Below are 26910 nucleotides of genomic sequence, written 5' to 3' on the forward strand. Positions count from 1 at the left end.
CGCTGCAATTGCTGCCGCTGAGGGGAGCCTAATTACGGTTTCATTCATTAGCTTTATGTCATCATCATCCCTCTGTTTTAAGGCTGCATATTTGTTTGCAAGTATTAGCCTGAATTTGCCTGGTTCTACACTTACTGCATCTAGTTTGACCTGTTTCTTCTTGACCAATCGTGCTCTTTCTCTCATCTTGATGTGAGTCCTAGCCCGCACTAACCTATGATCACTGCACTTTACTCTACCTATGACTTCTACATCCTGCACTATGCTGGGATCAGCCGAAAGTATGAAGTATATTTCGTTTCTTGTATAACAATTAGGGCTTTTCCAGGCACATTTCCTATTGCTATTGTTCCTGAAAAAGGCGTTCACTATTCCAGGCTAATTTCTTTCTGCAAATTGTACCAGTATCTATCCTCTAGTGTTCCTAGAATCGAAACCGTAGTTCATCTGAGGGTGCAGTGGTGGTGTAGAGGTAGAACACCCGCCTCGCGTGCAAGAGGTCCGTGGTTCGAATCCCGGTGCCGCGAAATCTTCCACCGGATGAAAAAAAATCCGCGTGTTGATAAAATTGCATAAAACAGGCCTGGAGTGTCGCCTGATCCCAGTGACCAGAACCGGTAACCCACTCCCTCACCAGAGCAGGATTGGCCACCCTGGTGTAGTACTTGGCCGCAACCTCCTATATGAACACAACAATCAAACCCCGGCCCCTCAGTCCCCAGCAGCTGCGAAGCAACTGACCACGGCGGCGGTCAGACCTGCTACGCAGCAGAGGGTGCTAAGAATCCCTGGCTCCGGACAGGCCGCCATTGGAATATGAACCTGGCAACGTTTAACGCTAGAACGTTATCTAGTGAGGCGAGTCTAGCGCTGCTATTGGAGGAATTAGAGGGCAGTAAATTGGATATAATAGGGCTCAGTGAAGTTAGGTGGCCAAAAGACGCATACACAGTGCTAAAAAGCGGTCACGTCCTATGCTACAGGGGCTTAGCGGAGAGACGAGAGCTAGGAATCGCATTCCTGAATAATAAGAATATAGCTGGTAACATACAGGGATTTTATAGCATTAACGAGAGGGTGGCAGGTCTTGTTGTGAAACTTAATAAGAGGTACAAAATGAAGGTTGTACAGGTCTACGCCCCTACATCAAGTCATGATGTCCAGGAAGGCGAAAGCTTCTATGAAGACGTGGAATCGGCGATTGGTAAAGTCAAAACAAAGTCCACTCTACTGATGGGCGACTTCAATGCCAAGGTAGGCAAGAAGCAGGCTGGAGACAAGTCAGTGGGGTAATATGGCATAGGCACTAGGAATAGCTGGGGAGAGTTATTAGTAGACTTTGCTGAACAGAATAATATGCGGATAATGAATACCTTCTTCCGCAAGCGGGATAGCCGAAAGTGGATGTGGAGGAGCCCGAATGACGAGACTAGAAATGAAATAGACTTTATACTCTGTGCTAACTCTGGTATCATACATGATGTGGACGTGCTCGGCAAGGTGCGCTGTAGGGACCATAGGATGCTAAGAACTCCAATAGCCCTAGACTTGAGGAGGGAACATAAGAAAATTCTACATAAGAAGCTGGTCAATGAGTTAGTGGTAAGAGGTAAAATAGAGGAATTCTGGATCAAGCTACAGAATAGGTATTCGGCTTTAACACAGAAAGGGGACCTTAGTGTTGAAGCAATGAACGACAATATTAGGGGCATCATTAAGGAGTCTGCAAAAAAAAATCGGTGGTAACTCCACTAGACAGGATACCAGTAAGCTATTGCAGGAGACGAAAGATCTGATCAAGAAACGCCAATGTATGAAAGCCTCAAACCCTACAGCTGGAATAGAACTGCCAGAACTTTCCAAGTTAATCAACAAGTGTAAGACAACTGACATAAGCAAGTATAATATGGATAAAATTGAACATACTATCAGGAACGGAGGAAGCCTAAAAGCAGTGAAGAAGAAACTAGGAATTGGCAAGATTCAGATGTATGCGTTAGGAGACACAGCCGGCAATATCATTACTAATATGGATGAGATAGTTCAAGTGGCTGAGGAGTTCTACAGAGATTTATACAGTACCAGTGACACCCACGACGATAATGGAAGAGAGAGCAGTCTAGAGGAACTTGAAATCCCACAAGTAATGCCGCAAGAAGTAAAGAAAGCCTTGGGAGCTATGCAAAGAGGGAAGGCAGCTGGGGAGGATCAGGTAACAGCAGATCTGTTGAAGGATGGTGGGCAGATTGTTCTAGAGAAACTGGCCACCCTGTATACGCAATGCCTCATGACCTCGAGCGTACAGGAATCTTGGAAGAACGCTAACATAATCCTAATCCATAAGAAAGGGTACGCCAAAGACTTGAAAAATTATAGACCGATCAGCTTACTGTCCGTTTCCTACAAACTATTTACTAAGGTAATCGCAAATAGAATCAGGAACACCTTAGACTTCTGTCAAGCAAAAGACCAGGCAGGATTCCGTAAAGGCTACTCAACAATAGATCATATTCACACTATCAATTAGGTGATAGAGAAATGTGCGGAATATAACCAACCCTTATATATAGCTTTCATTGATTACGAAAAAAGCGTTTGGTTCAGTGGAAACCTCAGCAGTCATGGATGCATTACGGAGTCAGGAAATAGGTGAGCCATGTGTAAAAATACTTAAAGATATCTATAGCGGCTCCACAGCCACCGTAGTCCTCCATAAAGAAAGCAACCAAATCCCAATAAAGAAAGGCATCAGACAGGGAGATACAATCTCTCCAATGCTATTCACAGCGTGTTTACAGGAGGTATTCAGAGACCTGGATTGGGAAGAATTGGGGATAAAAGTTTGTGGAGAATGCCTTAGCAACTTGCGATTCGCTGATGATATTGCCTTGCTTAGTAACTCAGGAGACCAATTGCAATGCATGCTCACTGACCTGGAGAGGCAAAGCAGAAGGGTGGGTCTGAAAATTACTATGCAGAAAACTAAAGTGATGTTTAACAGTCTCGGAAGAGAACAGCAATTTACCATAGGTAGCGAGGCACTGGAAGTGGTAAGGGAATACATCTACTTAGGGCAGGTAGTGACGGCGGATCCGGATCATGTGACGGAAATAATCAGAAGAAGAAGAATGGGCTGGGGTGCGTTTGGCAGGCATTCTCAGATCGTGAACAGCAGGGTTCCATTATCCCTCAAGAGAAAAGTATATAATAGCTGTGTCTTACCAGTGCTCACCTACGGGGCAGAAACCTGGAGGCTTACGAAAAGGGTTCTACTTGAATTGAGGACGACGCAACGAGCTATGGAAAGAAGAATGATGGGTGTAACGTTACGGGATAAGAAAAGAGCAGATTGGGTGAGGGTACAAACGCGAGTTAATGACATCTTTGTTGAAATCAAGAAAAAGAAATGAGCATGGGCAGGGCATGTATTGAGGAGGGAAGATAACCGATGGTCATTAAGGGTTACGGGCTGGATTCCAAGGGAAAGGAAGCGTAGCAGGGGGCGGATGAGATTAAGAAGTTTGCAGGGAGGACATGGCCACAATTAGTACATGACCGGGGTGGTTGGAGAAGTATGGGAGAGGCCGTTGCTCTGCAGTGGACGCAACCAGGCTGATGATGATGATGATGATGGTGTTGATGATGATGGTGAGTTATCGGGGCTTGGTCATGATTTGGTTATGGCAGCCGCTGGCCCTTAGATCCATTTTTATTGTTCTGTAAGTATTCTTCACACGATCAGGGATCCCTATGAGTAAATGATCTGTATAAACGTACTCCTGCAAACATTCTACAGCCTGACTGCCGATCATGGATTCTTGTTCGCTTGAGGGATAATTCAACATTACCTTTGTCTTCTGCACATTAATCTTCAACCTACTCTTACACTTCATTGGTTAAGGTCTTCAATCAAGTGTTGCAATGTGTCCCCTAGGCTGCTGAACAGGACAATGTCATCAACAAGCTGAAGTTTCTTGAGATATTTGCCGTTCGACGCCACTCCTAACGCTTTCTAGTCCAACATCTTGAATATTTTTTTAAATATGAAGCGAATATCATTCGAGAGATTATGTATCTTTTTCTGACCATTTTCTCGATAAGTATTGTTTCATATTTTTTCTGGGTAATTAATATATGTGAAGCCGAAACTGTCACTGAGGCGCACTCGAAGCAAGAAAATTTGTGGATACGGGCGCTGTAGCTGAACGTAACAATGGAACTTACCACGAAAATGAAATAATGTTTGAGTTGTCAGTCGTTTGAAGCAAGCATAACGGCCTTGATGGGAAGTTTATTCGGTCATTCAACATAATTCATACGATATGCACTTACACTACTCATTTTTATAAACAAATCTTGCTTCATCCAACGCACCGAATGAAGCGATCGAACTGTGCAGAGCACACAAAACAGCATAATTCGAGCGACGCATATGCTGATCTTGCTGATCTGACGCGTTTTAGTGACCGCGCTTACCGTGGTGCACGCTTCACATTGTTAATTTCACGATGCGAGGCTACTGTTACCAGATTTCTCATACCGTCATGCTGACCTGACTAAAGCCCCTTAAACTTCCTAAAGTAGTGCCACGCTTTGTAGAATGCCGCCTCCTTCTCCCGCGCTCTGGCCGAGGCCGACGCCACACCGCTATTGGCTTAATAGCATCACGTGGTCTCTCGCGACGTGCATCAGCGCCATTTTTGCTCGAGAAGCGTCTACGGAATGGTGGGGAGCGCATGTTGGCGCCGTTGCTACGCTCGAGCAGTGTAGGCGGCGCCACGGTCGAGGAGGAAGCGCAAAAGAGAGGAGAAACTAGAAGGAGTGAAGGCGGAGGAGGAGAGTGTCGCTACTTTACGAAGTTTAAGGGGTTTTAGACCAGGCTACTGCGCAGCAGGCGTGGATCACCGTAAGAGCGTCGCTGGCATGAAAAAAATGCTTGCGCTGAATTCACAAACGCCTATCAAGGGTTCCTTGAATGAGAGGAGGAAACGATAGAAAGAACACCGCACGAACCGACTGAAAGACGAGAGTGACGTCATTTCGCCCAGGACTGATAGTCTGGGGTTTATAATAAGCACCTTCAGCCGATCATAAGACGAGAATGGCTGTCATCTGCTGTCGTTTTTCTGTGTCATCTCGTCTTCCCATAGCTTGTTGCCAGTTGCTGGCATTGCGAATGCAAAACAAGAACGTTGTGGCCTCGTTATGAGCGTTACGCGGAGCGTTTTTTTACCAAGAATAAAGCGTCTTCATTGTTACGCGCCAGTGCGCTTATATACAATGTGCCCCAAATATCATATATCAAGATAACAAATATGCAAATGGGACATAGCTGGACAGAAGCATGTTAATGTTTGCCGCCACTTGGGATACTCAGAAGATTTTTTGCATTGTGCCTAGTAAAATAATTATTGGTAATTAAGTAATATTATGATTAGGTGAAAAGTGTCAATGAGAAAATTGTAGAGCAACGTGGAAAACTCCCGATAAAGCTTTTCATAGCTCAATGCGTGCTACATAAAAGTGTTTTTCCCAGCGTGAAAGAAGCCTGCGAATACACGCGACGTGCCTCGAGCGGCCAATCGTGCGGCCATGAACGACGCCTGCTGCCGCTGTATATTGTATGCGGTTTAGGTTGTGCGGTACATGTCTCACTTCCTCTTTTTATTTGGAATAATACGTGCCGGGTCGCCAATCAGCGCTGTTTTTGGCTAACTTCCCTACCTTTTTTCTATTTCTTTTTGAATAAGATTGTTGCTCTGAACTATTTTGAATGCCTGTTCCTTTTGGTCCTTTTACGATTTGCTTTTCTTATTTTGACACTTCCTTTGAATTTGGGAAGAACCCGCCGTGGTTGCTCAGTGGCTATGGTGTTAGGCTGCTGAGCACAAGGTCGCGGGATCGAATCCCGGCCACGGCGGCCGCATTTCGATGGGGGCGAAATGCGAAAACACCCGTGTACTTAGATTTAGGTGCACGTTAAAGAACCCCAGGTGGTCGAAATTTCCGGAGTCCCCCACTACGGCGTGCCTCATAATCAGAAAGTGGTTTTGGCACGTAAAACCCAATATTTTTTTTTTGAATTTGGGACGATTGAAAGACTGAATTTGAGTGTATAGGAAAGGAAAAAAAATCGCTTCCTTTAGTGAATTTCATTGTACTTGGTCCGCAATCAGCAATTGCTCCTGCATTAGAGTATTTATTGTAGTCGGTTGGTAAAAGATTCCGTATCAGCCTTGAGGTGCAGGACCCCTTTCTTTATGTTAACATGCAAAGTCCTTATTACGGGAATAGCATTGATAAGCTGCAACTGATCCATTATATCTCCTGTGCAATCCTTGGTTTATATCCACAAAAACTGAAATATTTTTGTTTCTTCTTCATCATTAAAATTCGTTATCATCCCACCTTAGACTCGGTCTTTCATCGCGATCTCTGAAGCGCATTTAGGAAAGAGGCTGCTAAAACACAACCCTGGACACTGGGCTTTGCGGGATCAGTGCGTTGGTATAAAGCATGCGAAATGTCCAAAAGACGCGTCATCGCTTTGCTATGTAGGAAACGAGCGTCGATTGTCACCTTTAGGTAAGAAGGGCAATGGTGCCAGGGCGAGCGCTGCGAGCAGCAGGAAGAACGCCTGAGAACGGCGCCGACTCCATCGCCGAGCCACCCACAGCCCCAGCAGTGCGGCCGGGATCTCGCCGGCCGACGAAATAGCGTAGTTCATGTATGGGTTGCCAGGTGCGCTGGTCGACGAGAGCACCAGGTTGTAGTATACGAACGAGCCCATGAACCTGCGACCAACAGCAGGACGCGTTCATTCATGTCGACCGACCATTCACGTGAAGAGCTTCATCTAAACTATTTCGACTCTTGTAAACCATGTAGATTGCGCGTTGGGGGAGTGGGTTTTACGAAATTTTTGGTACCTCACCGCAGTGTAGCGGCGTCGGTACGACGCCGGCCGAGGGGAGCTAGGCCTACGGAGTGGGCATAAGGGCCGGCAGAAGATGCAACCGACTGATTTCAAGGCCGTTTCACATGCTGCGACCGGAGCTAAATAACGGGTTGATGCGTTCGTGTCACATTGCGATTTTCTAGGAGTGTCTTTCACACGCCAGCAATTTCGCTCATGTGACACCCAGTGTTCCTTGCTGCCGATAGCTAGACTGATAATTGGACAAACAAAATGAAAATTCCCTTTATCATGTTTCATTTTTAAAGAGAATAACTCGCGTATTTTGCAATTTTGGCAATGCTTTCAATGCGTGCAACGTATGAGCTAGCGATGCGCGAATTTCAGCATGTCATAAGCTGAAAGCTGTTCGCAGCAAACGGCTCCAGCGAAGTTCTGCGCAATTGGCCGATATATCAGTGCCTGACTTCAACTTGGAGGAAATGAGAGTGCATGCAAATAGAATGAGTAGCGTGGGTATCTAACATCGTGGAGAATTGAAACGCAACAGTAGAGCACGTGCTTTTAAGTATGACATGTGGAACCTGCGAAGCACTCAGGCTCTGGATACAGCGACTTGTCTTATACGTCTGCGGACTTGTTTAGCTTAAATCTTGAAACTGTAAAAGCGCACAAAGACGAGAACGAAGAGAGTGAACAGGACGAGCCGCTTACTCACAACTGAGAGATTTTGTTGAAAGGAAACAAATATAAGCACGCAAAAAACGAAGTAGGACGGCTGCGCATGCATATTAAGGTTCATGGTTTAAATCATTTGAAAGGCAACGTTAAATGTTAAAGAAAGTGCAGCTGTCAAGAAACTTGAATTCCTTATTATGTAGCAAGACCGAGGGGTGGCTGACGCAGTTATCTCCTCTTTATGTGAAAGGCCTCTGCCATTTCACGGTTTAGCTGGTTAGTGCTTTTGGAGATGATCTGAGTATCTTCGAAAACAGGATAACAGACACACTCGATACAGTAGACGGCTAGAAGTGTAGTTCCTGATGAATTTTATGCCGCCATGTGCTTTCTTAGCCTCACGTTGACTCAACACCCAGAGTGGCCTAAGTAAACCTTACCCCACTTAAACGGGGTCATATTGATACGTGGACTTGTTTATCTTTTTCGGGTAAGCATTTTTCACCGTCTAACAAATGTTTTCGCGCAGCGTGGCACGCGCCTGCGGTATCGGAAGTTTATGGAATGTTGTCGAGTGTTCTATCCGCCGTCGTTTGTCAGCGAACCTTGTGTAATCTGTTTGCATGTATGCGCGACGCCAATGGTGGAGAACTTTCTAGAAGACACGCGGGCACCAGCGATGACTCTGGAACATTCGATGGCTCGTGTATCATAGCCAACATGCTTCACGGGTAGATCAGATTTCGCCAACAAACAAAGCTGACCTGCTTTCAAGGGGACAACAGAAGGCCTGAAACTGCACCACAGTCAAGTGCACCCCCAAGGGAAGAAACGGTTCTCCGAGGTGACGGCGTGAAGCTGCGTAAGCGGCGCTTGGAAACCTTCGGCGGTGAGTTGGCCAACTGGATGCCCTTTTGAGCGCAATTCCAAAAGGCTATCCATAAGAACTTTCGTCTTTTAATTTTTGAAAAGTTTCAGTACCTTCGCTCGTTGCTGCATGGACCAGCCCTAGTAGCGATAAAATCTGTGCGTACTACTGAGGCTTGCTATAAAGATGCACTAGAAATTCTGCACAGACACTTTGGCAACAGAGCGCAAATCGAAGATCATCTCGTCAAGCTACAAGCCTGACCCGCCAGTACTTCAGCGAGCGACCACGTGGACATTGACAACAACATGACCACGTTCAGGGACTTGTTTATTTATTTATTTATTTGAGTACACTAAGGGCCTGTTAGGGCATTACATAGGGAGGACAAAAAAGTTCAAACGTACGTGGAATGTGTACAGTGCAAATAATATATGAAGGCATTAGGAACAATAAAAAAGATCGAAATCTCGAGCAGAAACAAACAAAACAGAAAAAAGGGAAGAAAAGAGAAACGGAGTTTATACAATATAGAATAGCGTGAAAAACGCATAAGAACCTAAAATGCGATGTAGACAACCAGTACCCATCAGAAAACGAGTTTAAGGATACAATCGAATTATGATCTAGGTAAACAACCTATACGGATACATATAAGATAAAACGCAATGAAGTTTATACAATTCCAAGCACACGAAAACACTGTTTAAGCAAATATTCAAGCAAATGCGGGTTCGGACAGGTTGATACACTCTAAAAAGGTTAGCAGTGCTGCATGAAATGATGATGATTCCGTAAGCGAGACAATGTTTGCAGGTAGCGAGTTCCATTCGGCAATAGATAAAACTAGAGGCGAATTTTGGTAAGCGTTAGTCCTGGCAAATATAGGTTTTACTTTATGAACATGGTCTGTGCGGGTCGAGATGTGGGAAGCGGGAAGAATACGGGCTCGATCGAATGTGATGTTGCGGTGGTAAAGGCTATGGAAGAAGGACAACCGTGATAACTTCCTGCGCATGTCAAATGAAGGGAGATTCAGTACTTTATTTAAGGCAGAAAAACCTTGAAATCGAGAGTATGAAGTTAGGATGAACCGCGCAGCATTATTTTAAACTGATTCAAGTAGGTTCGTGAAATTAGAGTAACGGTTACCAGATTAGGGACGCATAATCTAAAGAGGGCCTGATAGAACTGCATGCGCGAAACCTGGTATCTGTGTTTACAAGGCATAAATGCCGTTTTAGGTAAGCAAGCTTTTGTATGCTTTGTGTTGATGTGTTCAAGTGAGCATTCCAGCTTAAATTGGAGGTAAACAAGACACCCAATTACTAGATTGAAGATACTGAGGCAATGGTAATACCGCGTATTGTATACTGGTCAGAGGTAGGTCGAGTTATCCAAACAACATTTACATGTTTAGTTTTGGCTATGTAAATTTTGATCTGCCATGTGTTTCTCCAGTCAGTTGGTTTTGTTAAATTGGACTGCAGTACAGAGATGTCGGCGCACAGCTTATTTCATTATACAAAACGCAGTCATCTGCGAAGAGACGTATTTGTGAAGTAATATTAGTTGTGATGTCATTGATGTATTTTAAAAATAGCGGTGGACCAAGGACGGACCCTTGAGGAACTCCCGAACTGACGTGAGTGCTGTTAAAAAAGCAGGGCCGCTATTTTGTAGCGATGCCTTATGCCTTATTCTATGCTATTCTTATCATCCACCACACTGCCGCCTGATCCCGTTCATAATGTGGGCAGACCGTCGCTCTGACCACTGGCCAAGGGCGAAAAGCCTGAAAAAGCAAAGGCATCGCTACAAAATACCGGCCCTGTTGTTACTTGAAATCTGTTAGTTAGGAACTCCTCAATCCATGGCGCCGTGTTATAGTCAAGCCGTAGGATTCTAACTTTCAGTTTTATTCGATTATGACTTGCCCAGTGGAAAGCTTTAAATATATCAATAAGGATGGCGCCTGTACTAATCAATTTGTGCAAAGAAATGTGAATATCTGTTACAAGTTCACATAGTTGCGTTTGACATGTGCAATTTTGGCGAAAGCCAGGTTGGTTATTGAGGGACAGGTTATTATCGTTCAGATGGGCTAGAATATGAGAGTATAGGATGTGTTTCAGTAATTTGCAACAAATAGATGTCAGTGATACAGGTCTGTAATTATTAGGGTCTGATGTTTTACCAGATTTAAATGCCAGTATTACTAATGCTGATTTTCAATCTTCCGGTAGGGAGCCTGTATCTAGTGACTGCTGAAATATTAGTGATAACAAAACTTAAGAGTAGTGTGAGGTTAATTTTAGGAGTTTAGCACTTATACCATCAGTACCTGGGCTGGTTTTATGAGGAAGCCTGCCAGTTGCACGAGAGACACCATGTTCCCATATTTTGATGGATGAAAAAGGGAATTGAATAGATGGTTGTTCAAGTATGTGAGTGTTATCAAGTGGCAGTTCGATAGTAAAAACTCCAGAGAAGCATTTGCTAAATAGCTTTGTGCTATCTCTTCGGTTAAGCACTGCTCCGCTTCCGGAAATTGGTAAAGGAGCAGTGTGATTTGCTCTTGGGTTAACTACTTGCCAAAACTTTTTCGCATCAGTTTTTATATTGGGAAGGGTTAAATTAACAAACTTGTCTTTAGCTTCGAGAATTGTAGTTTCTGTATGGTGCGCTATGCTTTTGTAATTTTGCCAGTGCTGGAGCATTTGTTCAGGCAGCTTTTCTGAACGCTCTTATTTTTTTCTCGTTTACGCAGTTCTTTATTTCGCGGTTAAACCACGGATCATTTGGCCTTGAGCTGGTGGTCATTCTTGGTATACATGTAGTTTCAACTTGTTTTAGCTTATAGCGGATATCGCGGAGTTCCAGTTATCATTTACCGTTCTGTTTTGAAAATTGTTTGCAAAGTCGGCTGTAAATTAGGCTAAATACCAATCATTCTGCCAACGTCGGAGTGTGCGTAGTTGAGAATGCAATTTTCGCTGTTTATTTATTGGCAGGTTTCAATGCAAAGGAAGCTTGCACCACCCTGTGATCACTTAATGGTTCTAGTACATGTGTCGCAGCAAGGTCTGGATGATTTGTTAAAATAATGTATAGTACGTGGTCACGCCGAGTTGGTTTGCCACCGACTTGAGTTAAATGATAAAAATGTAAGGTTTGTAGAAAATGAAGACACTCAGATCTGTTGCTATTTGCCTTCAAGGACGACGTAGACCACTCGATACCTGGGTAATTAAAATCACCCACTGATATCAATATGCACTTTGGGAACTGGGATATGACCTGTAGTAAAGTATCATTGATAAAATGAACAAATTCCAAACGGCTATCAGGTGCGCGATAGCATGCACCAATGAAACATTGCGCATTTCCATTACGTGCAGCGACCCACACTATTTCAAGAGGAGAGTGGACTATCACTAGAGATGGTTGCCAACTCATATTTAATGACTTTAATGACCGTGCCTCCTCGCAAGCCTTCCCGGTCCTTTCGAGATATTAAAAATGATGGGCGAAGTGCAACTTCGCTGTTAGTGATGTCACTGGAAAGCCACATTTCCGTACCTGTTACCATATCTGTGGTGCAAGAATGTATGAGAGTTTTCACTGCGTCAATATTGTAAAGAAGGCTGCGGAAATTTGCCAACAGCAACGAGACTGCATGTATCGACGTAACCTTACGCCTCAGTTGTTTTTCGTCAATTAGTGGAAGATTGGTTCCTTGCAGCAACTTGTACAACATTATTAGTGGCCGAGTCAAACCGTTAAATAGAACCTTTAAAATGTAGAGACATAAAACGAATGGAAAAAAGTTTCTTTTCTTCACGATTGCTCTTAGCAAAGTCGCGCAACTTCCTACGAGCCAACTGTACCTTCGGCGGAAGGTCTTCTATCCACACTTTAGGGGACTCGATTTTTTTCAGCCTGTGGGCATTTTGTAGCACTTCTGTTTTAAAGTTGAGGAATTTCATGACAATAGGATGGCGAAAACCGTTGTTAGTACTGGCCAATCTGACGCACTACTGCTTGCTCCAAGGTCATGGAACGCGACATCTGTTCCAATGTTGCTAACTTCTTATCATCTGTAAGCTGTTTCTCATTGCAACCGACACGGCTTTCGTAACGATCACTCATGCGAGACTCCATGAAGTTTCATTTCCACCTAGAGCGTAACATTCAAATCGATGCGCTGCCTTTTCTATTTTGAAAACGCATTTGAAATGTGCCTCATTTTCATTTTCTACTAACGATATAGGGTTTAAACCGTCACCCGCACGCTTTCAACTGGATTCAAGATTTTCTAAGAGGCCACAACCAGTTCGTACATGCTAACATCTATTCCTGCGCCTTCTCCCCTGGTATTTCAGGTGGGCACCGCCCTCGTGGCTCCTATCATACCGACTCTCTAAATTTCGCGATGGCTTCGAGCAGGCGCTCATTCTGGAGCTCGGCCATGTTAAGGGTCAGAAAGAACGTGGACTTGCCTAGATGCTCGATCATTTCGATCACGTTCTTGTTCCTCTGTGCCAAATAGTATTTCAGTAGTAAGCCATCCTCGAGCTGCTAAAGTAAACCCCTGAGTTGCCGCATATCTCGGCGAAGCTTCGGTCTTCCAAAAGCTTCCTTATGAGCGTCAGGAGTAGGTTGGCATGCCCAAGGGTGGGAAACTTGCTTTGTGATCGCAATTCTTGCGGAGGCAACCACTATCCTGTGTTCCGCAGCCAACATAGACGGATCTTCTTACGCGCGCCATCTGGCCCGGCGCAGGTAGTACGCGAGAATCAGAGGCGAGATTGGGATGACGGTGCTCGAAAGATGAGGCCGCGAGCGCGGCATGAGCAAATACCCCACCGGCGTAGGAAGCCAGAAAGATAGGTAGAGAGACACACTCAAAGTGCCTGTCTTGAGATACATTGAGACATGCGCCTCGCGCGGACTGCGACAGGTGGCGCAGCGTGCTCAGTGCGATGCGCGAGATAGGAGCCCGGCTGCATACACGCCTCGTAGGTAACGCGCATCGGCCGTGGCAGTAAGGTGTGTCTCTACACTGCTTCAATGCCAATCGCATTACGGTTGCCGTTCTCCGTGAGATTGGTTGTGCCGAATTGCCTGGTTTCCGTACTACATATTGCTTCTGTAATTTTCTCTTTGCAATTCCCATGCTGTAAAGTTAATCATCATCTAGATCCTTTGATGTCTTTCCATTTTGTTTGCAGTACTTGCTACTTTTTTTCGCTATGCCGTCGCTTAAATTTGTGGGCTACATTTTCCTCGCGCTTCTGTTTATCTTCGGTGCGGCAGCCCAAGTGCTATGTAATACAGTTGTGGTTCCCTAAGTTTCTAGTTCCATCTTCGTTTATTATGATTTAAAAAAATTATTTTAGGCTTTTTAAAATCACTATGCACTCTTTCAACGACTGCTTATTTCCGGATGGCAACATGATTTGCAATCACATTTAGGTTCTCTATCGATATTCACCAGATAGTGCTGATCACATGGAGGCGCTGGTATCATGCAGGTGTATCGTTTTACAGTACACCTGTCCATTCAGGTCTTTGATGTGGGCATTCTTGTATTTCAACTTCATTGCTTTCTCGAAGCTCCTTGAGATCTGCCATTCAGAAGATACTCAAGCTCTTCGTTTTCTTGCCAACAGTCACTTCCTGTGAGAAAGTAAGCTAATTTTCAAATTGCATGCTTCACCCCGTTTGAGTAAACCTCCCAGAGGCGCTGTTTATGAGTGAGCTTTATTCTCAGCCAATGGGACTTATCAGAAATGAGAATGGCCAAACCGCATCAATCATGTTCTAATTTTCTCTTTTTGCAGCGATCGCAGATGCAACCTCAAATCAGTAGTAGCTCCTCTCAGCATTAAGATAACTTTCTGTAACAGCGTGCACACTTTCCTGCTCCTCATTTGCTTCTTTACTTTCTGACCACTTACTTGCCTTTTGTGCAACACATTGCATACTTATGTGGCTGATCATGCCACGCTTCTTAGCTTAATGTCGTAACTTCGAGTTCTCAATCAAAGGAATGTTTCTCTGCTTGGGATATATGGAGCGCTGTTGCTTCCTGTACTTCTTTTGCGAGCCCATGGTCCTCCTAAGCCATCCGACCCTTCAGACAGAAGATCCTAGCACCTAGCTCTTATAGTGGCACGACTATTGCCTCCAAAGCAGGCGAAAGAGAAGATGGGCTCACGTGTAGGAAGCGCGAGAATGGAACACGCTAGCGCACTCGACCTGAGCGGTCGCGGTGTCGGCCGCTCGCGAGATCTCGTGGCACCACGGCTGGCCGGCCTAAACAAACCGTGGCTACTACCTCTTCGCGCCACCTCGCACAAATTGGTGACTCAGACGACCGCGTCCAGCGTTCCGACAAATTGGTGACACCGGACGAGCGATTCGCAGCCATGCCAGCGTCAGCACACCGCCTCTACCAAGGTGTGAGTGACGTGGCCTTACGCAATCCGGCAGCTGTCCCGCGGTTGAGTATGACCGGGAATTCTACACCGACATGCCGCGCATCTGGTTCATCCAGCTGGACAGTCACTTCCTTATCAACAAGGTTTCAGGCTCCAGCTGCGTTCCAGGCTCCGGTTGCCACCCTCCGGCCCCGACTTCAACGAGGACTTGCGGCAGCCATCCTTGCTTGCTGCGTCACCTCAAGCGGCCACTCATAACAGCTCTCGCTATTTCAACCGACGCGGCATTTCGCGTCTTGTCGTCCCCTATCGCCTGAGTCGAGCCGTGGCGTTCCTCAGCACGCGCCGGCCCCTGCTTCAAACCTCTATTCGGTCTTTCGGCCTCCTCCAATCCTCAAATGCAGCTGCGTGGTGACTCCTTCTGAGCAATTCACTGGGCCAAACGCGGGCGCTTTTAGCTACTCCACGGCGCGCCTTTCGCCTTCCTTGGGCGTTCCCGCAAGCTGTGTGCGCTTTCTGTTCTGTGGCACGTCACTCATCACCGATTCAGAGGCTATCCCACTGGCTGCACTATATATATAGGCTCAAATGTCCCTCTCGCAGGCACGGCAACGCCACAAGCAGAACCATGGTGGTGATTGTAGCGACCACCGCAGCCCTGATATTAGCGGCATTTGAGATGTCGCCGCAAGCAGCAGCAGGCGAGCCTTCCAATGTGCTCGCTCGCACCTTCCGCGGATGCATGGCCTACCGTAGTCTTGAAGGAACAGCTATACCATCTGGATTCCTCAGCACGAGAATCATCTCTATGTGAGCAACGTGAGCGACCAACACTATCTCCACACAGGTCGTGACTGCCCAGGCGGTCTTCTTCGGAGCTCTGACTTCTACCAGGCTCGAGCATCTACGAGAACCTGCGGCAGGTCATGATTTCCTGCTACGGCATCATTGCGGCGACACGTCGCTCACAACCTACCCTGCCAGTGCTGCCTCGTACTTGTCTCTCGTGTTACGTCAACCCGACACTATCAACGACGACACCGTCTGCACATTTTACCTGCACTATACCAATGGACTTTAATTCAATCACGCTTCGCACTTGTAGAGGGACCCCGCTGCGGTGTGACTATCGCCTCCAAATGAGGCGAAGAAGAAGATGGGCTCAAAGTAGCCCGAGAGTACAACACGCAAGCGCGCTTACCCTGAGCGCCCACGGTGTCGGCCGCTTGCGAGGCCCCGCGGCGCCACGGATGGCCGGCCTAAATAAGCCGTGGCTACATCTTAGCGTCGCCTTCCAAATTCATCACGCCCGTCACTTCAAACTGCATCTGAGTTGCCAGATACCTGTTATCAGAAATGCTGTCCATTCCTCATTTTGTTTATTAGAGAAGTGGGAGTAAATACATTATTCAAAATACACAAAACATTATGCTAGCAATGGAATATGCGCACAATCGAAAAACCAGACAAACAATGCAGGGGTTTCCTAAGTGGGTAACGTCGAACTCGGGAATTCCGCAAATGGCATTTTAGATTTCCGCGAGCAGTAAAAACAAATCCGACACCTTTCGGTTCATCTTTTTTTACATTAGACTAGACTTTGGATATAAAGAATTACTGGTAGCTATATCCGGATTTCGCGAGTCTTCGGAAGAAAGACTTTCCCCGCGGCAGTGGCGTTAGAGTGTTATCGCTGTGTGATTCTTGGGCCCACGGTATGGACGTGTTTTAGTCATCCTCGCGGGCGGCGTGAAGAGTAAATGTGCCGCACAGTGAAAGCTACGTTCGAATTTAGTGCCTTGCTGACTTGTCGATCTATGACGACTGACAGTCGACGTATTGTATAATATCACGCAGGCCGCGTTTGCGCGCGACTCCATGTATATGTGCGCTGATGTCGGAGTGGCTTTCGCATATACAGGCTGGTTTGACTTCACACTGCGTGCGTTTAAATGCGAAAAGATTATGTGCCCCATTACGCGAGAATCTGCCGCCGTCGTCGGCGATGTGACCGAGCGATGGCACCAAAAAATAGCGAACGGTAGAACGAGTGAAAACACGTCGAAAATGCTCGGATTGACGTCTCAAATTTCTTATGTAGGCTCCTGTAAAACGGCCGTGTGTTCTATTGTCAAAGGCAGCAGTGTGACCAAAGCGCACGTGTAAGGGATACTTTATTCATCATTATTTTTTTGCGCGTCTATGACTCTTTATGAAGCTGCGCTGTGCTTTCGCTATTCTGCACTGTCATACTTGACTGTTGTTGTCAGTATCGCAATTACTATCATGTGTAAACATGTTAAAACGCGATGCCGAATGCACGTACCTCTTACTTTGACAAAGGCTGGTCCACCAGCCGAAACGTGAGAAATACCAACGTACGTCGTACTCTTTAATTTCAAGTTGTATATACGCAGTGGCACAGCGTATATGCATGTTTATTATTTCGCAGAGGCTTAGGGCGGAAAGTGCAATGCGCGTCGCAAGAGGGCAGCAGCCCGGAAGAAGCAAAGGTTCGCTTAAGCGGACTCTGGCACTACTACAAGTTCGACCCCGAATCTAGAGAAAGAATACATGACTTTTGATGAAAAGCAGCTTCTCAAGGTGAATGGTGAATGGTGAAGTTCTACGTACACTCTTCGGGGGCCCAAAGCTTTAATTTATTTAGAGCAGAAGTCATGTACGATGTCTATCCAAACCGCGGTGTCTTTCTTTTTACTGCCTGCTTCGTGAAAAAGGCCAGATACCAGATACGCGACAAACATTGGGTTGGCTTGGACAAGAATGGTTCGCGTTAAAATAGAATCTATCCGAGGAGGCACCACATGGCTTGTATCAGAGGTTTCAATAGGTTTAGGTTACATTAGAGGTTTTGTGGTAGTACGCATACAATTGAAACAATAATCTAGTTCTTCTTCCACATTTCTTACTGCTTTACTAAACAGCAACTGTGATCCTGCTGGTTGAACACAAAGAAAGAAAGACGAATAGAGCCCACACTTACCAAATCGCGAACAGAACCAAAGTATTTCTGCGCATTTTTGGCGTTCTGAAAAAATCCACGAAGTGAAATGTCGTGTTCTTTCTTGACTCCTGCGAAAAAAAAAACAACAATATTTTAGAGCAACATTGATTGGTAATTGAACAGGGGCTGCATACAGCAAAAGCGTTGAGCAGAAGTGCATGTTTCAAGTCGCCACCGACTACGTGACACGGCACAGTGAAACCAAAATTCGGCGACCTACTGCTTCCAATGCGTTAAAATGTTGACCAAAAAGATCCTGCTTTACAGGCTGCTCTGACTGTTGTCATAACGTGCCTTGGCACACCTTGCGCAACGAAGCCGCTCCGAGAGATCGTCCACCTGACATCGTACCCAACATAGGCTTAATAAAATGACTCAATTAATCGATTTTAGATACATGCTTTCCATGTGCGCCGCTACGTACTGCTCATCAGACCATGTGCGTCCGTAAGTCACATTCGTCTTCAGGGAATCACCGGCTTTCCACCTTTTCGCCTGGTGCACGGCCCACAATGGTCTACAATGCAACGTCTCCACAATGCTCGACATGAAGATTGAAGCAACACTTCTGAAGCCGCCATACCGCATGCCGATTACTTTGTGTAGCGTGCCGAAGGGGCATAGCGGCTCGCGTGGATCCATATTTTGTATCTACAACGTCGTGATGCTCTCGGTGTAGCATCCACCACAAAAACGTAACATACAATGCCGGCTCTCTTCACTGGGTATGGAGCCCTATTTGTCAATAAGGTTCCTCCGAAAGATTATTTGTTTGCAGATTACTTTGGACCTTGCCAATTTCTGCGCTGCTTAAGCGAAGTCAACTGCGAAGTTGCCTCAGAAGAATCCTCCCACCATTGCTGTAGGTCACCTTCCTACGACATCAACAGCGTCAAGATAAAGCCCGACTACGAGCGTTGACTCAATGGTCTAAGTTTCTACTGTTCCCGCTCCGTCCCATCGTCTTTTTTTCTTTCTTTCATTCGCTGCATAGCATGTCACTGCCTTTTTTTAAATTTGTTAGTCACTATCCTTTCGTATGTGGTCATCGAGATTATGTTTTTTTTTTTTGTGAGAGAAACGGATAATTCCACGCTCTCTCAAGGCGGATTCACATGACACATCGCTTAGTCCGACCTCATGCGAGCGTGGCAGAGGTGTAGCCAATCGTGTCGTAAGCAGCTTGTCTGCGGCTTCCTGAACGAGGCGCAAAACGGGAGCACTAGGGTCATTCCACGCCAAATCAACCAGTGTTTTTTCGACCATCAAAGATATAGCTTAAAAAGTTTCCACATGTTTGTTAGAGTTCAAAACTCATCCTCCATGTTTATTTTTCCTTGCAAAAATTTTGTAGAATTTTGACAACACTTTTTTTTTCCGGCCAAGCTGAGCTAGACTGCACCAATCAACATTTTTTTCTCAAAGGCACACTGTGTGATCCACTCCTTTAAATTGCGCTTGTGGCAACCCAAAGATGCGATGTGACTGCGAAAATTGCAAATTTTATAAATATTTTAATACTTCGATTGGTTCTGGCCCCAGCAAAAGCGTGTAAAATTGCAAAGTTTGAGTTTTTTTCTCGGAACGCAGAAAAACCTGGAAGTCACATATAAAATATATACCGGTAGACCAGTTAACATAGTGCAGCTGAAAAATATTTGAAGTATCGAAGCTTTAGCCGTTCGCATGGAAAAAAATTTCAAATTTCATTCTTTTTTGCAAAACGCTCCATATTCAAGGTAAGAAAGGTGCCTTGGTGGTCGGCCTAAAAATATATGCATTACATAATTGGATAGCCCTACGTGTCTACTATGCATGTGGGAAGTTATAAAAAAGTGTTATTTTTTAAACGCAAGAATGATTTTTTTCAATTATCAGTATGTGGATCACCTAAACAGCGTACATATATGAAGCGTAGCCGTCCTGCAAAGACATAATGGCAACAAAGTGAGCCCAAGGAACTATTCAGGATGGGGCTTGTGGCTTTTTTATTGTATGCAAACCAAGACAGGCGATTTCCAACTCCGCATCCCTGACTTTTTTTTCCATGGCTACGAAAATTTAATGTCGACCGCGTTTGAATACATTAGCCTGAAATAGCCCGTATCACTTTTATAGCCGGGCAGGTGCCGGTTGTCGAACAGCTTTAACACTTCTTGTCTGCGACGAAGACGTGAATGCAACTGGCGCCAATACACTCCGACGTAACGCGCGCGCGCGCGCGCGCTCGTCATGGCGACGTTACGTTGGCGAAAACACGACCCCCTACAGTCCGGCGGCATCTGGTGCCGACGCGACCGGCGGCATTCGGCGCGCTCGGACGTCGTCCGGCGCCGAATGCAACCGACTGCATTTCGCGCCGACCACGCCAAGCAAGTTAAGGCCAATATAGTCCGGCGTTCTCGGCGCGCCAGGCCGCGGCAGGCGAAGTCGGATACGCTGCGCTAGCGACGCCAGGGGTGCAAGAAATTTGCTTCCTCTAGAGTTCCGCGTGCGCGCGCAGCTCGAGGCTGACGCCATCTGTGCGTCCGGGAGCGCAACTTCGCCGCGGCGAACAGCTGTTTACATGGCGCATGCGCGTCGTTCGGGTAGCGCGCGCGCTTCTCGTTCCGCGCTGTTTGTGCGCTAACATGAAAACTTTTGCGGGATGGCGTTAACTTGTCCTAACAGCCAGAAAAAAAAAACATAAGGTTTTACATGCGAAAACCACTTTCTTTCTGACCTGGGCTTCTTTAACGTGTACCTAAATCTAAGCACACGGGTGTTTTTCGCATTTCGCCCCCATCGAAATGCGGCCGCCATGCCTGACAGCCAGAACATCGCACTCATATTGCTAGTACTTCGGCTACGTCAAAAACGGAAGCGGACCATGTATGTACATGTGAAAGCTATTCGACAAGCGCCCTCAACTCGGCGACTACCACCAGCTAGTACAGGAGCTGCGAAATGCAGCTTACCTGTGGCGAGACCACATTGCTTTCGTATAGCTTCCCACGCGTTGTTCTTGCGCTCTGTGTCGCGGTGGTCCATGCGTTTCACATCGTATACACATGGAAGGTTGCAAATCGCTTCAAGTAGGCGTCCTCACTCGCGCTGTCATCCCGCACGGAAGTTCAAAAAACCACAGCCGCACTGTCAGTACGCGCACCGCAGGCCGCCATTCTGCCTTCTGCTCGCTGCCGCTACAGCGCGCAGTGCATTCTGGTCTAGCGGCAGCCGCGTGAAATAGAACACGCTCTATCTCCACGCCGGCGGCGTTGTGCTCGCCAAGCGCGCCTGGGCACGCCGGCTACGCCGTGACGCCGGACTGTAGAGTGCGCGTTTTTCACCGACGTCGCTTAACCGCGACGCGCGTGGCCGCGCGCGCGCGTTACGCCGGACTATATCTTGCCCTTTAACCGCGACGCGCGTGGCGGCGCGCGCGCGTTACGCCGGACTATATCTTGCCCTTTAGTGTTCCTGTATATGCTCCCGCAGGGAGCATATACAGGAACACTAGAGCAAGTTAGCGCCTAGCGCCCTCTCTCGTCCAGGTAGAGACTCGCTACTCGGCAGGCTGAGCCAGAACGAGATGGCCTCTTCGCAAGAAAGCGTGCCGGACCTGTGCGGCTCCAGTATCGAAAGGTTTCTGGACGTCGTCCAGCAACACCCGTGTGTCTACGACACCAAAATAATGGACTACTGGTATGCGGAGCGGGAAAACAACGCGCGGGAGCAGATACGCATGTACTCTGGCCTCTCAACAGGAGCGTCAATGCTACGCACGTGTGTGTATACGTCTCCGGATATGCTATTCATTCAGCGCCTGTTGGTTTGTCTTGTATTCCCTGTTTCAGTCGAAGAGTGCCTGAAACTATGGAAGCGACTGAAGGACTTCTATGCTAGTGAACTGAAAGCTGTTGAAGCGACGAAAAGGAGTGGCAGCGGCTACGTGTCTGTGTTATGTAGAGAGACCTATTCCTCTTGCGACGCAGACCACGCAACACACGGTCCGATTCGGTGTCCGATCCGGCGTCCGACGCACCGGAACGACAGCCGGGATCGAGGTGTTTTGCCGTGCCGAAGCGCCGGATCGGACGTCCGGCGTGCGACCAACCGGGCAGATTTTCATCGTCCAACGCGTCCTACAACCGCACCGTCGTTTGGCCGCAGCCAATGGCAGCGCGGCTGGCATGTGATGTTCTCTGATGTTCCCTCCACGGAGGCGGCGCTGGCTGACCGGTTTCTCGCAGTCTTCTTCTTTTTTTTCCTTGCCTGTTGCAGTTTGTTTCGGACACGAAATAGTTACCAGTTCAGTAAAATTATCTCGAACGTGTGCCTGTTATGCAAAGCAGCGCCTAATACACTAGCACCAAGCTACTGGCGAGATCGAGAGCCGTGACGCGAGGGCATTTCACGGGCAGACAGCACACACCGACCGTCTGAGCGACGCTGCTCGCTTCGCTTGCACGTCTGCCCTTCGCAACGACTGCGTCGGGTAAACCATTGTATTTAATTACGGGCGACCTAAATGTAAAGTGTTAATTGTTTTGGCAAAAATAAGCGTTCTTTGACGAGCTCGCGTTGGAACGCCAGCGCCGTCGGCCGCAGCGTCCGCCTAGCTAGGCCTACCGGCCCTATCACTGCTTGTTGGCGGAGCCGTCAGTAGACAACGCGCTGTCGTGAAGTGTTCCGTCACTCGCAGGGGCATAATGTTATTGACAGTATTCGCGTAAAACGAAGCAGTGCTGTGCAGAGTTGTTTGTATTGTGTTTCTCGATGTGGATATGAAGTGAAGCTGGGAGGCTGTATCTGGGCGGAGCTTACGCGCCACTCAATCTTTCGGATGCACGCACCGTGTGCCCCGAATCGTAGTATGCCGCATGCCGGAGCTTGTGGCGCCGCACGTCGGATCGGACGCCGAATCGTACCGTGTGTCTCCAGCTTAATTTCATTTTGCGGAATGTGTCTGCATCCGTGCCATCGCCGAGCAACAGTCCGGTCCGCGTTCGCTACCGACAGAGAAAGCGCGATGGGGAACCAGCGCTGGAGTTTTCACTACACCTATAGCGCCGTCCTGGCGGTCAGAACGTTCACAACTCAGCTGCTCCCGCGGACGAAAATTGCTACTGGTAGTGGCGTTGCGTGCCCTGAAAGTCGAAGGAAAACAAAAGGACGCCGACGATACTGTTGTGTATACAAGTGCCGCAACTACGTCGGGATGGGGGAGGATGTATCCTACTGCGTCTTTCCATCTAAACCCTACGAACAAGAACGGAGGCGGCGTTGGATACAAGCAGTCAGGCGAGCGCAGTAAGTTCCTGTCTTGTCGCCCTGTCAAGCGGTGTCGGGCTGGTTTCTAATTCGAATTTCGCGTCTGTGCTTGGTTTATGCGACAGTGAAGACGGTCAGCCGTGACAGCCAGTACCAAACAGCAGAATGACTGCAGTCGGCATTTCGTCGGAAACAAAATGAGCAATAGCATGCACCATCCGGCATATATGTACCAACCATTTTTCCTTCGCAATACCACCGCCAAGCCCCTTCCAATGCCACCGCACGAAGCGAACGATACGAAAAGTAAATATTATCCATTCATTGCCAAGAATTATGTGGGAGGGAAGCTGCCTTGTAATACGCGTTGTGTGCGCATACTGCCGGCGCACGCGCGACTAAGCCACCTATGTGTTATTTAAAATGCGCATGCGGATGAGGACTCGGCGCTGAGATGCATCCGGTAAATTTATGTAATTAGTGCTAAATGTAGCCAGCGTTGTTACAGATCCAGCAGCGGAGCACTCAAACCCTTGCTTGCGTGAGTCAGCTGATGCGATAAAGCTTTCTTCGCCATTGACTGCTGTGGCGAAGTAACATCTGAATTTTTTATGTCTAGCTAGAGAAATATTAAAAGTCTTAAGGCCAACTAATACTTCCGAAACCATACCGCAGCACGACTGGAGCCATAGCTGCTAGATTTGCGAGGCAGGCTGCCCCGCACGCATGGCAACGGCACACGCGCAACCATTAAAGAAACACACGTGCTCGCCGCGACACACTGTGAAAAATATTGTCATGGCTCACTTGAGACAAGAGCGGAGAGCGTTAGTTTAATCTTGACAATTAGAACAAGCGTTCAGTCTTCGCTTCTTCTTCCCTAGCACGCTCGCTTGCACACACGAGGTCGTCGTCCTCGTCGTCAGCGTGGTTGGGCACAGATGGCGTCGCGGCATTTGCCCCCCTTCAGAAGGAGCATCGTCCCGATGCTTGGCGGGTAGCACCCGGTGTCCAGCCCACCAGCAAGTGTCCATGTCATTCAGCCAAATAAGGTTTCATGCGCACCACGTGCACAGCCTCAGGCAGGTCGTGACGGCGCCTCGAGCAGGATTGGCTGTCAGGAATGACTTCATAGTTGACGTCGCTAAGGCGTCGTAGAACCTTGTACGGTCCGAAGTATCGGCGCAGAAGTTTCTCCGCGAGGCCTCGGCGGCGCACTGGAGCCCAAACCCAGACTCTTTGGCCGGGCTGGTAGACGACGCATCGATGGCGTTGATTGTAACGTCGCGCATCACGGTCTTGCTGGCTAGTTATGCGAACGCTTGCGAGCTGTCTTGCTTCTTCGGCGCGCACTGTAAAATCTGCGGCGTCATTCTCGGAATCGCTGGAATCATGAGCAAGCATAGCATCCAGCATTGTAGTCACTTCTCGACCGTGGAGGAGACTGAATGGCGTCATTCTTGTTGTTTCTTGCCGAGCCGTATTGTAAGCAAATGTGACGTAGGGTAATATTTGGTCCCAGTTCTTGTGTTCCACATCGACATACATGCACAACATGTCTGCAAGAGTCTTGTTGAGGCGCTCCGTAAGTCCATTGCTTTGCGGGTGATAAGCTGTCGTCCTTCTGTGCGCTGTGCCACTGAGCGTGAGTACAGTTCGCAAAAGTTCAGCCGCGAATGTGGTTCCCCTGTCGGTTACGATGACCGCTGGAGCACCGTGCCTAAGGACGACGTTTTCGATGAAGAACTGCGCGGCTTCGGCTGCTGTGCTGCTCGGAAGTGCTTTGGTTTCTGCATAACGCGTAAGGTAATCTGTCGCAACTATGATCCACTTATTTCCTGCAGTTGATATTGGGAATGGGCCCAAAAGGTCCATCCCAATTTGTGCAAACGGTGTTTCCGGCACTTGAACGGGATGTAATAGTCCGGCAGATTTCGTAGGTGGCACTTTTCGTCGCTGACAGTCAAGGCACGTGCGAACGTAGTGCTTCACGTGTGTTGCGAGCCGTGGCCAGTAGTATTTCTCTTTGATCCGTGCTAATGTTCTTGTGTAGCCTAGGTGGCCCGACGTAGCTTCATCGTGACAGGCCTGCAAGATTTCACTGCGGAGAGTTTTAGGGATGACCAGTAGATATCTCTTCCCTGTTGAAGAAAAGTTCCTCTTAAAAAGAACACTGTTTCGTATGCAGAATGATGACAAGTTCCTTGAGAACAATCTGGGCTTTTTGTGGTGCGGCCTTCTAAGAAATCAATTAGTGAAGCGAGCTCGTGGTCATCTTGCTGTTGTTGAGAGATGGTAGCTGCACCAACAACTCCTAAAAAGCCTGCGGATTCGTCATCATCTCGGCCGGACGACTCGATCGGTGATCTGGAAAGGCAGTCAGCGTCTAAGTGCTGTCTTCCCGATTTATAGACCACTGTCATGTCGTACTCTTGAAGCCGTAGGCTCCGGCGTGCCAAACGTGCAGATGGATCTTTCATGTTGGTCAACCAACAGAGAGAATGATGGTCACTTATGACTTGAAATGGGCGGCCATACATGTACGGGCGGAACTTGGTAATGGCCCATACTACAGCCAAGCATTCCTTCTCTGTGGTGGAGTAGTTCGACTCGGCACGTGACAGTGTTCTACTCGGGTAAGCGATGACTCGCTCAGCGCCGTCTTGCCGCTGAACAAGGACGGCACCTAGACCCACATTGCTGGCGTCGGTGTGGATCATTGTCGGCGCATCCACGTCAAAGTGGGCAAGAACAGGCGGAGTTTGTAGACGGTGCCGCAACTCGTTAAATGCCGCCTCCTGTTTCTCGCCCCACATAAACGTGACATCTTCTCTGGTTAGGCAGGTGAGCGGTGAGGCGATGCGTGCAAAACCCGCAATAAATCGCCGGTAATATGAGCATAGGCCCAGGAAGCGTCTGACTGCCTTCTTGTCCGTAGGCCTTGAAAACTTTGCGACGGCTGCGATTTTCTCAGGATCAGGTCGGACGCCTGTGTGACTTACAATGTGGCCCAAAAACTGTAGTTCTTGATAGCCAAAGTGGCACTTTTCAGGCTTTAAGGTAAGCCCAGCGGACCGTATGGCTTGAAGAACTGACCGTAGCCGACTGAGATGTTCGTCAAATGTGGCAGAATAAACAATCACATCGTCTAGGTACACTAAGCAACTATTCCACTTAAGGTATGACAGAACAGTATCCATTAGTCTTTGGAACGTGGCAGGGGCGGAGCACAAACCAAAAGGAAGAACTTTGAATTCATAGAGCCCATCAGGCCTCACAAATGCAGTCTTTTCGCGATCCCGCTCATCGACCTCTATTTGCCAGTATCCACTTTTTAAGTCCATCGATGAGAAGTAACGTGCATGCCGTAGCCTGTCGAGGGAATCGTCGATGCGTGGTAAGGGATACACATCTTTTTTCGTGACCCGATTGAGCTTGCGATAGTCGATACAGAACCTCAGGCTGCCTTCCTTCTTCTTAACGAGTACCACGGGCGATGCCCAAGGGCTTTTCGACGGCTGGATAACATCATCGTCCAGCATTGTCTTGACTTGCTGCTGTATTGCTTCACGCTCTTTCTCAGCCACGCGATACGGATGCTGTCGGATGGGTATTGCTGTTTCCTCCGTAATGATGCGGTGTTTCGTCAGTGGTGTTTGACGCACTCGGGACGTTGTAGAGAAGCAGTCTTTAAAATGGTCAATCAATTCTCTGAGCCCTTGTT

The 26910-nt window shown here is 47.5% G+C and overlaps 1 protein-coding gene across 8 annotated transcripts in view; it reads right to left on the bottom strand.

The window, feature by feature from the left end:
- The window catches only part of LOC135915697 (organic cation transporter protein-like), a 268323-nt gene that overhangs the window by 61820 nt on the left and 179593 nt on the right, over positions 1-26910 (bottom strand). For all 8 annotated transcript variants that reach the window (XM_065448831.1, XM_065448830.1, XM_070528580.1 and 5 more), the window contains 2 exons: positions 17913-18001; positions 6580-6794 (listed from right to left, as the gene is read on the bottom strand). In XM_065448831.1, the coding sequence (XP_065304903.1) occupies positions 6580-6794; positions 17913-18001 (304 nt within the window). The remainder of the gene's footprint in view (positions 1-6579; positions 6795-17912; positions 18002-26910) is intronic.

This window comes from Dermacentor albipictus, unplaced genomic scaffold (genome assembly GCF_038994185.2).
Source record: "Dermacentor albipictus isolate Rhodes 1998 colony unplaced genomic scaffold, USDA_Dalb.pri_finalv2 scaffold_13, whole genome shotgun sequence".
In the NCBI taxonomy this organism is placed as follows: Eukaryota; Metazoa; Arthropoda; class Arachnida; order Ixodida; family Ixodidae; genus Dermacentor; species Dermacentor albipictus.